This window comes from Culex quinquefasciatus, chromosome 1, assembly GCF_015732765.1.
Source record: "Culex quinquefasciatus strain JHB chromosome 1, VPISU_Cqui_1.0_pri_paternal, whole genome shotgun sequence".
NCBI classification, from domain to species: Eukaryota; Metazoa; Arthropoda; class Insecta; order Diptera; family Culicidae; genus Culex; species Culex quinquefasciatus.
The window spans coordinates 122,231,451-122,245,001 of NC_051861.1; the positions used below are offsets into that span (position 1 = coordinate 122,231,451).

Below are 13,551 nucleotides of genomic sequence, written 5' to 3' on the forward strand. Positions count from 1 at the left end.
TCGTGATCAACTGTACCTGGTTCATCTCGAGAAAGGATCGCCGTCTAAGCTGAAGGCAGTTCGGGCAATTTTCAACATCATCGTGACTTGGGAACGTTATCGTCCAGTGCACCGTGACGTGACACAGTGTTCGAACTGTTTGCAGTTTGGACATGGTGGAAGGAACTGTTTCATCAAGAGTCGTTGTGCAACCTGCGGAGGTGAGCACAAACTCAAGCTTGCGAAACAATCAACGAGAACATCGAAGCCAAATGCTTCAATTGCGGCGGCGACCATAAGACTAAGAATCGAAGCTGCCCAAAACGAGCTGAGTTTGTGAAAATTCGGCAGCAAGCGACGACGAGGCACCAACCAAATCGTCGCAAAACACCAATTTGCAGCCATTTTCGTTGAATCAGCGGCAAAAAGTTGCAGAGAATACAACACCTCCAGGCTTCAGTCAGCAACCGAAACCAACCAGCATCAATGGATGAAGGCAGTAATGACCTGTTTTCACCACAAGAACTTCTGAACATTTTCATCGAGATGACAACAACACTGCGTGGTTGCAAAACTCGTGCAGAACAAGTAAGAACGCTTGGAGGATTTATCTTGAAATACAGTTCGTAGTTTACTCGTTCTATAGATTTTGATTAATTCAAAGATTTTTTTATTTTAGTTTTAAGTTAGGATTAGTTGTTACAGTGATTTTTTTTAACCCAAATGTGTTCAATTCAATGCAAAAATGTAAAACAGTTTGAAGTTAATAAATGAATGTAAATGAAATACAACAAAGATGAAGTGCACTAAGCTAGGCATTAAGCCATATCACTTAGCATGTAAAAGAAATGTAATTTTTATAAGAAAGTTCAATAAAGAAATATTTAATTTCGAAAAAATAATAATATTTTTTTACAGTTTAAAACCGGCTATAGAGCGCGTTCAAGGGGAATATAATGGAAATTATACAGTTTGTGAAAATTTTTGAGCTGTCCATAACAAACTTATTTTTTAAAGGGTCAAAACTGTGGAGTCAGAGTCGGAGCCGGAGTTGCAGTCAGCGAGATTATCTGAGAAGCTTGAGTTAAATTCGAGTTGGAGTGTAGGAAGTGAGACATCGTATATTCTTAAATTTTAAATTTATGATGTAAAGATTTCTGATTGTTTTAATTTTCTTGATTTAATAAATTGTTAATTGTTAATTTTTTTTATTAATTCATTTTATATTTTTTTTGTTTTGAATTTATGATTTAAAGACTTCTAATTGTTTTTATTTCCTCAATTTAAAAATTTGCGATTTAAAAAAAATCTAAATTTTGGAGTATTTTTTTTAGTTTAAAATTTTCATTTTTTTTTATTTTTTCTGCCAGAAAATGTTAGGATTTTCCCATTTGTTTTTTTAATTTTGAGCAAAAAGCAAAATCCATCCTCTTAATGTTATGATTCTCCGTTTTAAAATTCGGCATTATAAAGTAGAATTTTGTCAATATTAATATTGGCCCAGGCCCAGTGAAAAAAATATAATTTAACACAAAAATAACGAACTCCTCGTCCTCGTCCTCGTCGATCGAGCTCAAGCTGTCACAGTTCCGCGAAGTATGTTGGCTGACACATCGGGCGGTCAGTCAAAACATCCAGCTAGAAGTCGCATGACAAAAAACCTTTTGCTAGAAAGAGATAGCAGATCTGATGCAAACGATCCCGCAGTTCCCATGTAAACATTCTTTGAATGTGTTGGTAAATTTCTGACTTAAAGCATAGAGCCGAGCATAGAGTTATCTACGTGCGCATGTATTGCGTGTACGTACACGAAAAAAAGTGAGGTTAAATTTTATACCGTCCAGCAAAACAAATGGCGTGCTAGTGTGCGTGAGAGCGGGCTTAGATCTAAGCTCGATCTCACACACACACTAGCACACCATTTGTTTTGCTGGCCGGTACAAATTTAACCTCACTTTTTTTCGTGTACGTACACGCAATATATGCGCACGTAGATCTTGACGTAGACAACTCTATGGCTTTCTTTCTAGAGTACCTATGCTTTACAGCCTTGGCTTTCAACTAATTCGAACTAAAAAGCACTAAAACGTCAAAACTGCGTTATCAAACAGTTCCACCACACTCACACTTTTTTACATTTCGACCCCCTGGTTTCGTGTTTTTGATAGCTGTCAATCGTTCCGATTAGCGAGTTCGGATTCGCTAATTCGAAGCTAGTTCCATTCGAGTTAACGAACCCGCTCTGTAGTTTTTGTACAGAAGTGTGTGACAGCGAATGAAAAGAAGCGCGTGTTTATGTCTACGCCGTGATAGTGTGATCGTTTGGCGCGGAAGTGTGAGTGTGGTGGAACTGTGCTGGAAACGGTTAGTAAAATCCGGAACAGGATACGACGGAAGTGGACATGAGGTCGGTGGGTAGTTGGGTGGTTAATGACCAGTAGCGATGGTGCTGCGTCCGGAAGGTCGTGTCCCAAGGAGTCCCGATTGCGAGTCTACCGGGGTGAGCAACTTACGTTGGATCATTTACATTTGTTGGTAGTGGTGGTGCCGAAACCCGGGTTTTGCTCGAGTTTAAATTATTTGAACACACTTATGTTATATGTTTGAGTTTGGAAGAAATCTGCGAAAAAAGAACTTAGTCTCTCAGCAGTTTTAATTTTCAGAAAAATCTGGTGTCCTGAAAATTGAAATCTTGTGAAAAGCTGTCGTAAAAACAATCTTTTGTGTCATCAGCAAAACAGATTCCCCTTCAGTTCGTCCCTGACGAATCTTCTCTATTACTCATTCGATGGTGTCTTTTTCTCCCAGTGCAGTTCTTGCGACAAATCACTCACTTTAGGTAACTCGCGCCGATGTCGCATCGTGGTGCTTCTGTCATCTGTCACTTTCTTCCAGTTCCAGCTTTTAATCTCTCGTCGGCTGTTCAACGGGGAGGATCATCATTTGCCGGTCAGTGCCGGATGTCGCTCTGCCCCGATACGTCGATTGTTTTTTTTTGTTTTACTTACATTCGCTTGTTGATTGTTACGGTTCTTTGAAGTTTGTTTTTCTTCAGTTTGTAGATAACCGAGCCAATCGGTTAAGGTGCTTTGTGTTGGTGTGTAGGGTCGGTCAACAGGTACCTACTATTTCATTTTCATTGTTTGTTTATTTTTACGTGCTACGAGTTTCCTATGCAGATATGACCTTTTGAAAAAGTACTCAAAACATCTATTTTAGATAGAGAAAATGGGCTACTTGCTAATCCTTGAACTAGCAGTTCTAGCCCTTCTAACGGGCCAATCCAGTGCCAAGTATGAGTACCAAACAAAGTACTTGGACGTTCCGCTGGACCATTTCAGCTACGTCAACGAGAGCGTCACATTTAAGCTCCGGTGAGTCATCCGCCCCCAAACAGGTTAATTTAACATTGCAAAGACATAAACCAAGCCGTCTCTTCAAGATACCTCACCAACGACACCTACAATCCGGACGGATCCGGTCCGATCCTGTTCTACACCGGAAATGAGGGAGACATCGAACTGTTCGCGCAGAATACCGGCTTCATGTGGGAGCTTGCTCCGAAGTTGAAAGCTTCGCTTGTTTTCGCCGAGCACCGGTTCTACGGCAAGACGCTTCCGTTTGGGAACGCCTCGTACGAATCGCCGCGCCACCTGGGTTACTTGACCTCGGAGCAGGCGCTGGCCGATTTTGCGTATCTGTTGGCGCAGATTAATCCGTCCAATCGGACGGTTCGTGCCCGACCCGTGGTGGCGTTTGGAGGTTCGTATGGCGGAATGCTGGCCGCGTGGTTCCGGATGAAGTATCCGCACATGGTTGCGGGGGCGATTGCGGCATCGGCGCCGATTCGGCAGTTCGACACGGATTGTGGCGTTTTCAACCAGATTTTGACGTCGGTGTTTAGCGTGGCGTACACGAAGGAGTGTTCGCTGAATATTGGACGGTCGTGGGATGTGCTGAAGAACTACTCGTCATCTGCTGATGGGCTGAAGACGCTGAACGAGAAGTTCAAGTTCTGCTCGAATCTGACCAAAGCGGAGGATGTCACCGGGACCTTCTTCGATTACCTGATCGACGTTTACGGCAATCTGGCGATGATCAACTACCCGTACAATTCATCTTTTCTGGCGCCGGTTCCGGCGTACCCAGTGCGTGAGTTCTGCGGCCGCCTGGCCCAGAACTACACCGGATTGGAGCTGCTAACCAAGCTGCAGGAAGCCCTCGCCATCTACTACAACTACAATGGGCAAGCCAAGTGCCTAAGCATCAACTCCTCGTACGACAGCAGCATGGGCGACCTCGGCTGGGGCTTCCAGTCGTGCACGGAGATGGTCATGCCGATGTGCGCCGAGGGAGGCTCGCGGGACATGTTCCCCAAGCAGCCGTGGGACGAGAAGAAGTTCTCCGACGATTGCTTCAAGAAGTTTGGCGTGCGCCCGCGACCGATCGCACCGGCGTACATCTACGGGGGGCAGTATCTGGAGTAGGTTCTTCAAGCGTCATTTGGAAGGTTTCTCTATAAACGACTTCGTTTTTTTCTTCAAGGGGTGCCTCAAACATCGTCTTCAGCAACGGCTTGTTGGACCCGTGGTCCGGTGGCGGCGTTCTGCGCTCCGGAAACTCCAACATCAAGATCGTGCTCATCCCGGAAGGTGCCCACCACATCGATCTGCGTGCCGCAGACGACAACGACCCCGGTTCGGTGCGCTCCGCGCGCCAAATTCACTTGCAAAACATTCAACTCTGGTTGAAGCAGTACCGGAAGGTGAAGAAGGCTTTCTAACTTTATTAAGCATGTAACTTCCCCTTACACAAAACACACAGAAATTATATCACTTATGAAGCAATAAATCGAAAACGGAAATGCTCTCAGATTATTTTCGGTCCAAACAGGGGGGACGCCCGCACGAACTCGTCCAGCTTTGTTTTGAAGAGGTCCGAAGTGGCGGGGGTTCCGATCGTCCAGAGGGGGTTCCGCACCACGTACTCGACCCAGATCTTGCTGTACAGCTGCAGCAGGAAGTCCTTGATGCCGGTGGCGGTCGTGTCGGTGTTGAGGACGAACTTGAGCCCGGAGGACACCTCGACGTAGTGCAGGGCGTACTTGTTGGTTTTGTAGAACAGGAAACCCTCCTTCGGGTCGATCGGGGAGATCTTGTTGACGAAGGACTTGAGCGAGAACAGCATGCCGTACATGAGTTTGGCTTCCTGGAATTAGAGACATTGAATCAACTTTGGCGCCATTAGTTATGCCCTTTGTAGCGGTACAAGCAAGTCGGCTCCTTCAGGCAAATAAATCCAAAAAATCAGACAAAACTGTGAAACCAGGACTCGCACGCTTAAGGGGATCTAAAAGGGCGCGGCATACAGTTGGAAACCGACAGAAGTTAACAGAATAAGCAGTTAGGTATTTTCTAAGAATTGTTTAATTGTTCATCTATTTGTTCACTAATTTATTAAACTGAGAAATCTTCAATTTTCAATTACCTCATCTTTGGTTATTCCGGATTGCTTCAACCGATTCCATTCACCGTAATACATAAGTGTTCCATATTTATCGAAAATGTACAAATTATAAATCATTTTGCTAAAATAATCTTAGGACTTATTTAATCTTTTTGAATGTTTTGAATTTGTTTACGTTTGCAATTTTTGCTTAGTCTTAATCTGTCAAATCGTCTTGTCACGCGACTACTCATCTCTGTTGCACACCACCCCTCTGCAACAAAACAAACGGGAACTCACAAAACTGTCGATGTCGCGCAACATCCCACAATTTGACAGTTCTCGGTTTATTTACATCGCTCGTGGTGCGGCCGGAACGTGATTGCTTGAAATTTTAAATTTTTCGCGTAAATTGTAAATTAAGCCAGCAAAATGTTGGCCAGCCTCACAAAAGCCTTTTCGGGGGTGACCCTCTGCACGACCACCAGGATTTTGAACCAGCAAACTAGGGTGAGTCAACACACTTAAAACAAGTTAGAATTTCCAGTGTTTACGCAATACATCCCTTCCCCCCAGAACACCTTCATCCTGAAGCGCCGCACTCCCCCCAAGCTGGCCAAAAAGCACGAGAAGGCGCCCAAGCTGCGCGGCCGCCACTACGTGTACGACCTGATCGAGGACACCACCACCAAGAAGAAGCCCAACCTGGAGGTGGTGCTGACGTCCTTCGTCGAGGGCGTCGGCTCCAAGGGCGACGTCGTGTCGCTCAAACCGGCCGTCGCCTACAACAAACTGCTCCTGCCCGGCCTAGCCGTGTACAAAACCCCCGAAGCGGTCGCCCGGTACGCCGTCGAGCGGGACGCGTCCGCCGAGCAGGAGCAGCACAGTTCCGCGTACGCCCAGCGCACGGTCAACAAGCTCGAACAGCTCACGCTGGCCGTCGTCATGAACAAGGACCATCCGTGGGTCATCGAGCGGTGGCACATCGGCGCGTCGCTCCGCAAGGCCGGCTTTTACGTGCCGAACGAGGCGATCACGCTGCCCGAGGCGCCCATCGAGGGGCCGGATCTGCTGAAGCAAAACAAGGAGTTCTTCTGCACCGTCACGATCAACAACCTGGAGCAGGCCAAGCTGCGGTGCCGGATTCACCACTGGAGCACGGAACCGAGCGAGCGGCTGCCGTACGTGTTCGAGCACTGGAAGAACCAGGCGGAGCCGCTGTTTGGGGACGATTCGGCGCCGGTGCCGAAGCAGCAGCAGCAGTAGGGAGGGTTTTGCGTGTTGAGCTAGTTGATAGATGAAGAAGGCAATAAACGAGTTGCGTTGTATCTTAATTTGTTTGAAGTTTTATTCGTACACATTCCATTTAAAACAATCCGAACCAACCTAAAAACGCTTAGTCTGCGGTATTTTTTAACACATTTTTGAGCCCAAAATCAAACCATTCTAATGAAAGAGGGACCATCCATAAACTACGTGAACCCCTTTTAATCTCAGAACCCTCCTTCCCAGCAAACAAGACTTGGAGCAAAACCATTTGACCCTTAATCCTCTACTGCCCAATTTTTATTTTCGAATTTTTTTTCCCGTGTTAAGGAGGCTAGTGTTGAGCAACTTTTGTTCTAAAAATACGTGAAGGCATACACACAAAAAAATATTTCCTAATGTTACATCACTATCGAGAAATTAAAAGTGCAACATGGAGTTAAACTTTCTGACAAAGCTTCTGTGAAGTTTTCCATGACAGCTGGAAAAGTTTCACTACATGTTACCGGCTCACATCTCACTTTTTAATTTCTCGATTGCACGTCATTGAACATTTAAATTTTAATGCAATTTGATGTAAACTTGCAACAAACTATTGAGAAATTGAAAAGAGAGATGTGAGCCGGTAACATGTAGTGAAACTTTTCCAGCTGTCATGGAAAACTTCACGGCAGCTTGACAGAGAGTTTAACTCCATGTTGCACTCTTAATTTCTCGATACGTAAAAGCACAATTCTACGTGTGATTCAACCGTTTACAACGAATCTCAAGTTTACATCAACTGAGTTTACATTTGATTATGTTTTTCCGTGTCGAGTAAATTCACATTTTTTCTGTGTAGTCTGGGACACTAGAAAAAATACTGCATACCTACTTCTTTTAACTTAAAATATAGGAAATGTTAGTAAAAACCTTGGTAAAAACACAGCCAAAATTGACCCCTAAAAAAATGACATTTTAAAAACATTGACAAAGTCACATAAAACAAGATCTGGAGTTTTTTTTGAAAAGGTCCAATAAACCAAATTTTCAGTTTTTGCTTTTTGGGTGTTCAAGGGTGACTCAAGGCGGTTTCAAAAACATCCAAAAAGCAAAAAACTAAAAATTTGATTTATTGTACCCTCTCAAAAAAAAAAAAAAAAAAAAAACTCCAGAGATGAACTTCCAATTGGGTTAACCTATAAATTTTCTAAAATTTCTAAAAGTCTTTTCAATGACTTTTAAAAATCAAAAATTGGATGAAAAATTGATTTTTGGCGATATTTGTTCAAATTGAAGCCCGTCTAAATGCGGGAATGGGTTGTAGAGGGTTAAAAACACACAGTTTTGTTCTAGAAAGTTGTGCGATATTGACTCAAACTCATTGTGGAAACCAACGGAAAAATTAAATAAAAAGTTTGCATTAAGTAACACAATTTTTTAAAGAAGTGCTGCAGAAATACTCCTAGAGTTCTTTTTCCTTGAGTTTGATATTTAAAGAAAACCCTTAAAATTTATCGAAAATGATATGTTGTATGCATGAATTGTTTGATAAACTTATCAACTACAAAACCCTTACGCATCTGACGTTAAATTTATCGTCATACTATTTTTACAATCATGTGTTTTGAAAAGTGCGTTTAGGGAGACTTGATCCCTGCACTTCACAGTCACTGGAATCAGCTTCAAGTTTATTTATTTGTTTTGATTTTTCGTACATTGATTTCTTTAGTAGGGGAAATATACCCATTTTGAACCTTATTAGCGGTCGTGTTTGAATGATGCTGGATAATCTGGAGTGTTCTTGAAATTTACTAAAACCAAGTACACCAAGGAGTAGAGAAACTTTTTGAGAAAACATTTCTGTTTTGTTAGAGCCGTTGCTAGGCTACTAAAAGACAGTTTAGTTGTAGCGGAAAAACTGTTTATTTGCATCCGACTTGCTTGGTGGTCGGGATTGAACTGACTTGCATCAGCTGTGCAGGTCAAGGCCTGCTACATCTCCCCCTTAAGAGATGTCGTACAAATTCAACCACCGTGGAATCCTGGACGGTCGAACGGGACGTCGTGGACCAACAGGAAGTATCGGTGTCGGCGGCTTCGGCGGCGTTACGGGCTTGTCGGCGGGTACGGCATCTTCTTCAGGCAGCACAAAGGGGTTTGTGCCGGATCCACCTTCCAATGGATCTTCGGTTCCAGGCAGGGCTGGAGGTGCGGGACTGTCTGGAACAGGGATGTCGATCTCGATGGAAGCTTCAGGTTCTTCCTGGTCGGCTAGCAGCAACGGTCGAGCTTCTTCGATCAGGATCTCCCACGGTAGACGTTGTTGGACTTGGTCAGGAACATCAGCATCGTAGCGAGGGCGTAACTGGTTGACGTGCGAACTCACGATCCTCTGTCTTCCTTCCAGGTCCAGCTGCACGATGTAGTTGACGGAACCTTTCCGTTCGACGACACGGCCGGGAATCCAGGACTTGGTGTTGCGCTGGTGGTACTCGGCGTAGACCAGGTCATCGTCCTTGAACTCGCGTTTGACGGCTCCATGCCGACGGTTGAACTGCTCGTTTTGCTTGTGGTTGACGGCGACCGGTGTGGCAGGAACAGGCTTCTTCAGCAGGTCCAATGTGGTGCGCACCGGTCGTCCAAGGAATGCTTCAGCTGGAGACGTCATGTTTGGTGTGTTCCGGTTGGGCGTGGAACGGTACACCGACAAGAAAGTTTGCAAGTGCTCCAGTGTGGGCGAGCCTTCCCCCTCACTCAACTTCTTGAGGCCACGTTTGAGTGAGTCAACGAATCGCTCCGCTTGGCCGTTTGACTGCGGGTGGTAGGGCGCAGTGCGAAGGTGGGTGACACCATTTGCACGGCAAAACTCCTCGAACTGCCCGCTGGTGAACTGCGTTCCGTTGTCTGAGACCAGGACGTCCGGGTTGCCGTAACGGGAACAGGTCTCACGAAGCATGTCCAGGGTTGCAGTTGTGGTTATGGCACGAGTGCGGAAGATCTCGGGCCACTTGGAGTAGGCATCCACGATGACGAAGTAGTAGTAACCATCGACTGGTCCAGCGTAGTCGATGTGGACACGTTGCCACGGCCTGTCCGGGCGAGGCCACGACTCGAGGGTCGCCTTCGTCGGGGATTTCGCTGCAGCAGCGCACGGTTTGCACTGGCGAACAAACTGCACCACATCGTCGTCTACGTTCGGCCAGTAAACGTAGCTGCGGGCCAGAGACTTCATGCGGTCCATCCCTGGGTGTCCACGATGCAGTTGGCGAATGATCCGTTTGCGGAACTTGAGGGGCACGACGATCCGATCGCCGAACATCACACAGTCGTCGACGACTTGGAGTCCATCGAGCCGAGCGAAGAACTTTCTGACGTCAGAGTCAGCAATCAGCTTGGCGCTCGCTGGCCAACCTTCGTTGAGGAAACTCACCACTTGCTGGAGAACTGGATCCTTTCGCGTCTCAGCCACGATCATCTTGTGAGTGACTGGAAGGTTGCTGATTGAATCGTCGAGGATGGCTCTGGCTTCGGATTCGACGTAGACGGCGGCAATCACGTAATCCTCGTCTGGCCGGCTTTGGGATGACATCAGCCGGGAGAGAAAATCAGCGTAGCCGAAAGCCGTCGTCGAAACGTGCTGGATGTCGAAGTCGTACAGCAGGAACGTCAAGGCCCAGCGTTGAAGACGATTCGCCGTGTAGACAGGAATGCCTTTCTTCGAGCCGAATACCTTGAGCAGCGGTTGATGGTCGGTTTGCAGGAGGAAGTGGCGTCCGTACAGCATCTTGTGGAATCGCGTGACAGCGAAAACCAGGGCCAGGGCTTCCTTCTCCACTTGTCCGTAATTCATCTCCGCTGGCGTCAGTGAGCGAGAGGCGTGCGCGATGGCCTTCACCTCACCGGACGGGAATCGGTGCATGATGACGGCGCCGAGGCCGTACTTCGATGCATCTGCTGCGACAACGATCTCCTTGGACGGGTCATAGTGGGTGAGCAGTAGATCGGAAAGCAGGATGGCCTTGAACTGCTCGAACGATTTCTGGCATTCTGCGGACCAGCGCCAGGGTGCGTCCTTCTTGAGCAGGTTGTCCAGGGGAGCCCGGAGCTGCTTCATCTGCTTCACGAACCGTCCGTAGTAGTTGATTGCGCCGAGGTAGGACCTCAGCTGCTGGACATCCTTCGGCGGCTGCATCTGGGCGATGGCCTCCGTCTTGGATGGATCGGGCCGAATGCCATCTTTGTCCACGATGTGTCCGAGGAACTTGATCTGTGGCAGGGCGAAACGGCACTTTTCGATGCGTAAGTGAAAACCATACTCACGCACGCGCTCGAGAACAGCGCGAAGACTGCGATCGTGATCCTCTCTGGTGCGGCCAGCGATGAGGATGTCGTCCAGGTACGTTTTGACTCCAGGAATGCCGGCAACCATGCTGTTGGTGATGCGCTGGAAGGCTCCAGGCGCCGGCTTGACTCCAGGCGGCAGTCGGTTGTACTGGAAGAGGCCACGATGCGTGTTCACGGTGAGCAGCTTGCGCGATTCCTCTTCGACCTCGACCTGCAGGTAGGCGTCAGACAAATCGAGATGTGTGAAGAAGTGTGCGCCAGCCAGTTCCGCGAAGAGGTCGTCGGGGTGAGGCAGCGGGTGACGGTCAGATTCCAGCGCGTTGTTCAGCCCCGTCGAATAGTCACCGCAAATCCTGACGGAGACGTTGTCCGCCTTGCGCACGACGACTATCGGAGCTGCCCAGTCCGAAAATTGAACTGGCGAGATGATACCGTTGTCCTGGAGCCGCTGCAGTTCTGCGTCCACCTTCGGAAGAGCGGCGTACGCCACTGGTCGCTTCGGGCAGTAGGTTGGACGTGCGTCGGGCTTGAGGTACAGCTTCACCTGCGCTTTGGTGCATCTACCCAGCGTGCTTCGGAACACCTCCGGAAACTGCTGCTTGAGTTGCTCGATGACTTGGTCGGGGCGTTGGTGCACGGCATTGACCAAGTTGTTGATCGGAATAGACCACAGATCGAAAAGATCCATCGTCTCGATGCCAAGGACGTTGAGTTCGGCGCTGTCCGAGATGAAGATGCGTCCACGCTTGGTGACGCCTCCGATGGTGATCTCGGTGTGGAACTCGGCGAGAAGGTTGAGGCTGCTTCCGGAAGCCGTGACAGCAGATTCGTCGGTGGGTCGAGCGGCTGGCTGTCCGATGCTGGTCCATGTTTCTTGCGAAATGATGGTGATGTCGGACGCCGAGTCGTGCTGGAGCTTGACTGCACGGAGAAAAAAGAGTTCTTAAAATCGTGAACAAGCGTTCATGAAAATGGGAACCTCGAACAAAGTGTTCAAATTCCATGGTACGATTTTGAAAAACGTACCATGAAATTTGAACACTTTGTTCGTGGTTCTCATTTTCATGAACGCTTGTTCACGATGTTGGGAACTCTTTTTTCTCCGTGTGCTGTGCCGTTGAGCTCGACCGGAACGAACTTACGCTTGCTTCCGATGTAGCAGACCGTGAAGATACCTTTCGACCTCACGTTCTCCTTGGGTTTCGTCTGCTTCGAGGTGGTGGGCTTGTTGCTGGAGCAATAGCTCTCTTTGTGTCCTTGTTGCTTGCATCTGGAACAGGTGTGCGAAGCTAACGGACACTCTCGAACGTAGTGGTTGTCCCCACACTTCCAACAGGGCGTTTTCGGGGTTTTTGGTTTCCCCTGCGAGGCAGGCTTCTTCTGGTTGCGAGACACAATGTTGACGTTGCGTGCATCCTTGTTCTCCACCATCAGCGTGTCCTGCTTCAAGTTGGCCACACGGTGGCACTCTTCCACGAGGTTCTCCAGGGTCACCCTGCTTTGGACAGCAACGCCTGCTGCGCCAGCGTCGCCGGCGGCAGCGCCTGCTGCGGCTGCTTCGACAGCTGCGGTTTCGTCGGCTTCAAGCTTGGAGATCAGTCGGGCTCGTATGTCCGCGTCCCGTGGCGATTGGAGTCCACAGACGAACCGGAGCGCTTTGAACTGGTCCGAGTTAAGCTTGGAGAGCTGGAACGCTTCACAGTGTTTGTTCACCGTGGCAGCATACGTCGTGAAATCATCCGCGTCGTTCTTGGCGTACTGCAAGCACTGGTAACGGGCGTGGAAAACGGATTTCTGCCGGCCGAAGAGCTTCTTGAGCTTCGCGACGGTCTGCGCCAGCGTGAAATCCCGGGGATGGTTGGGGAGAACCGTGTTGGAGTACTTTTCGTGGACGGGCGTGCTGAGCTTCCGTAGAAGCAACCTCACTCGAGCGGGGTCGTCGAGGTCCTTGCCGTCCTTGGTGAAAACGTCCTCATACCTCCCGTACCAGCCATCGAAGAAGACTCCGGCATCCGGATCGTACTGGAACTCTTGAATTCCGCTTGCCAGCGACTCGACGATCCGTTCTGCGCCACCAGCCCGATGACCCGGGTTCTGCAACCGTTCAAGGGTCTCCTGCTGCTTGGCCAAAATGTCCGTCAGCCGCAAAATCGCGTTCTTCAAGTCCGGATCGGTCATCTTGATGACTTCTTGAGGGTAGGTAGCTTCGAGAACTTTTCCGAGAAATTTTTTTCTCCTCGTCGCCAATTGTTAGAGCCGTTGCTAGGCTACTAAAAGACAGTTTAGTTGTAGCGGAAAAACTGTTTATTTGCATCCGACTTGCTTGGTGGTCGGGATTGAACTGACTTGCATCAGCTGTGCAGGTCAAGGCCTGCTACATGTTTATTTTCACTTTTACTAGAAGTTATTCTTTTCTTTTAACAAGCATTTAAAAAAAATGTTTCCCAAATGTATTCTAATCAGTCGAATGCATTGGGACACGCCCATTGTCCTATTTTCAGCTTAGTTCTTTTTTCTTCCAGCGCTCTTTTGGGT

The 13,551-nt window shown here is 47.9% G+C and overlaps 4 protein-coding genes across 7 annotated transcripts; 2 read left to right on the plus strand and 2 right to left on the minus strand.

The window, feature by feature from the left end:
- Nucleotides 1-2,867: 2,867 nt before the first annotated feature.
- LOC6046422 (lysosomal Pro-X carboxypeptidase) lies at nt 2,868-4,854 on the plus strand. 4 transcript variants are annotated; one of them, XM_038248346.1, is made up of 4 exons: nt 2,868-2,928; nt 3,199-3,353; nt 3,422-4,462; nt 4,525-4,854. In XM_038248346.1, exons 2-4 carry the CDS (start codon nt 3,208-3,210, stop codon nt 4,760-4,762), a joined length of 1,425 nt encoding a protein of 474 aa, XP_038104274.1. In that variant the 5' UTR covers nt 2,868-2,928; nt 3,199-3,207; the 3' UTR covers nt 4,763-4,854. The 4 variants fall into 4 exon arrangements, with proteins under 4 accessions (XP_038104274.1, XP_038104271.1, XP_038104272.1 ...); XM_038248343.1 differs by having other exon boundaries at nt 2,873-3,097; nt 3,159-3,353; XM_038248344.1 differs by having other exon boundaries at nt 2,873-3,097; nt 3,178-3,353.
- On the minus strand, nt 4,731-5,649 carry LOC6046423 (trafficking protein particle complex subunit 1). Its single transcript, XM_001863598.2, has 2 exons — nt 5,467-5,649; nt 4,731-5,187 (listed from the first exon to the last, which is right to left on the minus strand). Exons 1-2 carry the CDS (start codon nt 5,560-5,562, stop codon nt 4,849-4,851), a joined length of 435 nt encoding a protein of 144 aa, XP_001863633.2. The 5' UTR covers nt 5,563-5,649; the 3' UTR covers nt 4,731-4,848.
- A 118-nt stretch (nt 5,650-5,767) lies between these two features.
- LOC6046424 (39S ribosomal protein L9, mitochondrial) lies at nt 5,768-6,758 on the plus strand. Its single transcript, XM_001863599.2, has 2 exons — nt 5,768-5,934; nt 6,001-6,758. Exons 1-2 carry the CDS (start codon nt 5,857-5,859, stop codon nt 6,688-6,690), a joined length of 768 nt encoding a protein of 255 aa, XP_001863634.2. The 5' UTR covers nt 5,768-5,856; the 3' UTR covers nt 6,691-6,758.
- A 1,919-nt stretch (nt 6,759-8,677) lies between these two features.
- LOC119771126 (uncharacterized protein K02A2.6-like) lies at nt 8,678-13,194 on the minus strand. The gene is made up of 2 exons (XM_038266531.1): nt 12,159-13,194; nt 8,678-11,937 (listed from the first exon to the last, which is right to left on the minus strand). Exons 1-2 carry the CDS (start codon nt 13,192-13,194, stop codon nt 8,678-8,680), a joined length of 4,296 nt encoding a protein of 1,431 aa, XP_038122459.1.
- Between the last annotated feature and the right edge of the window lie 357 nt (nt 13,195-13,551).

Bases quoted from the DNA above. Each gene is read 5' to 3' on its own strand.
- LOC6046422 (XM_038248346.1), top strand. From the start codon at position 3,208: ATGGGCTACTTGCTAATCCTTGAACTAGCAGTTCTAGCCCTTCTAACG. The intron at 3,354-3,421 runs GTGAGTCATCCG...CGTCTCTTCAAG, and splicing joins AGCGTCACATTTAAGCTCCG to ATACCTCACCAACGACACCT. The intron at 4,463-4,524 runs GTAGGTTCTTCA...TTTTTCTTCAAG, and splicing joins TACGGGGGGCAGTATCTGGA to GGGTGCCTCAAACATCGTCT.
- LOC6046423 (XM_001863598.2), bottom strand. From the start codon at position 5,562: ATGATTTATAATTTGTACATTTTCGATAAATATGGAACACTTATGTAT. The intron at 5,188-5,466 runs GTAATTGAAAAT...CTCTAATTCCAG, and splicing joins CCGGAATAACCAAAGATGAG to GAAGCCAAACTCATGTACGG.
- LOC6046424 (XM_001863599.2), top strand. From the start codon at position 5,857: ATGTTGGCCAGCCTCACAAAAGCCTTTTCGGGGGTGACCCTCTGCACG. The intron at 5,935-6,000 runs GTGAGTCAACAC...CCTTCCCCCCAG, and splicing joins TTTTGAACCAGCAAACTAGG to AACACCTTCATCCTGAAGCG.
- LOC119771126 (XM_038266531.1), bottom strand. From the start codon at position 13,194: ATGACCGATCCGGACTTGAAGAACGCGATTTTGCGGCTGACGGACATT. The intron at 11,938-12,158 runs GTAAGTTCGTTC...TTCTCCGTGCAG, and splicing joins CTGCTACATCGGAAGCAAGC to TCAAGCTCCAGCACGACTCG.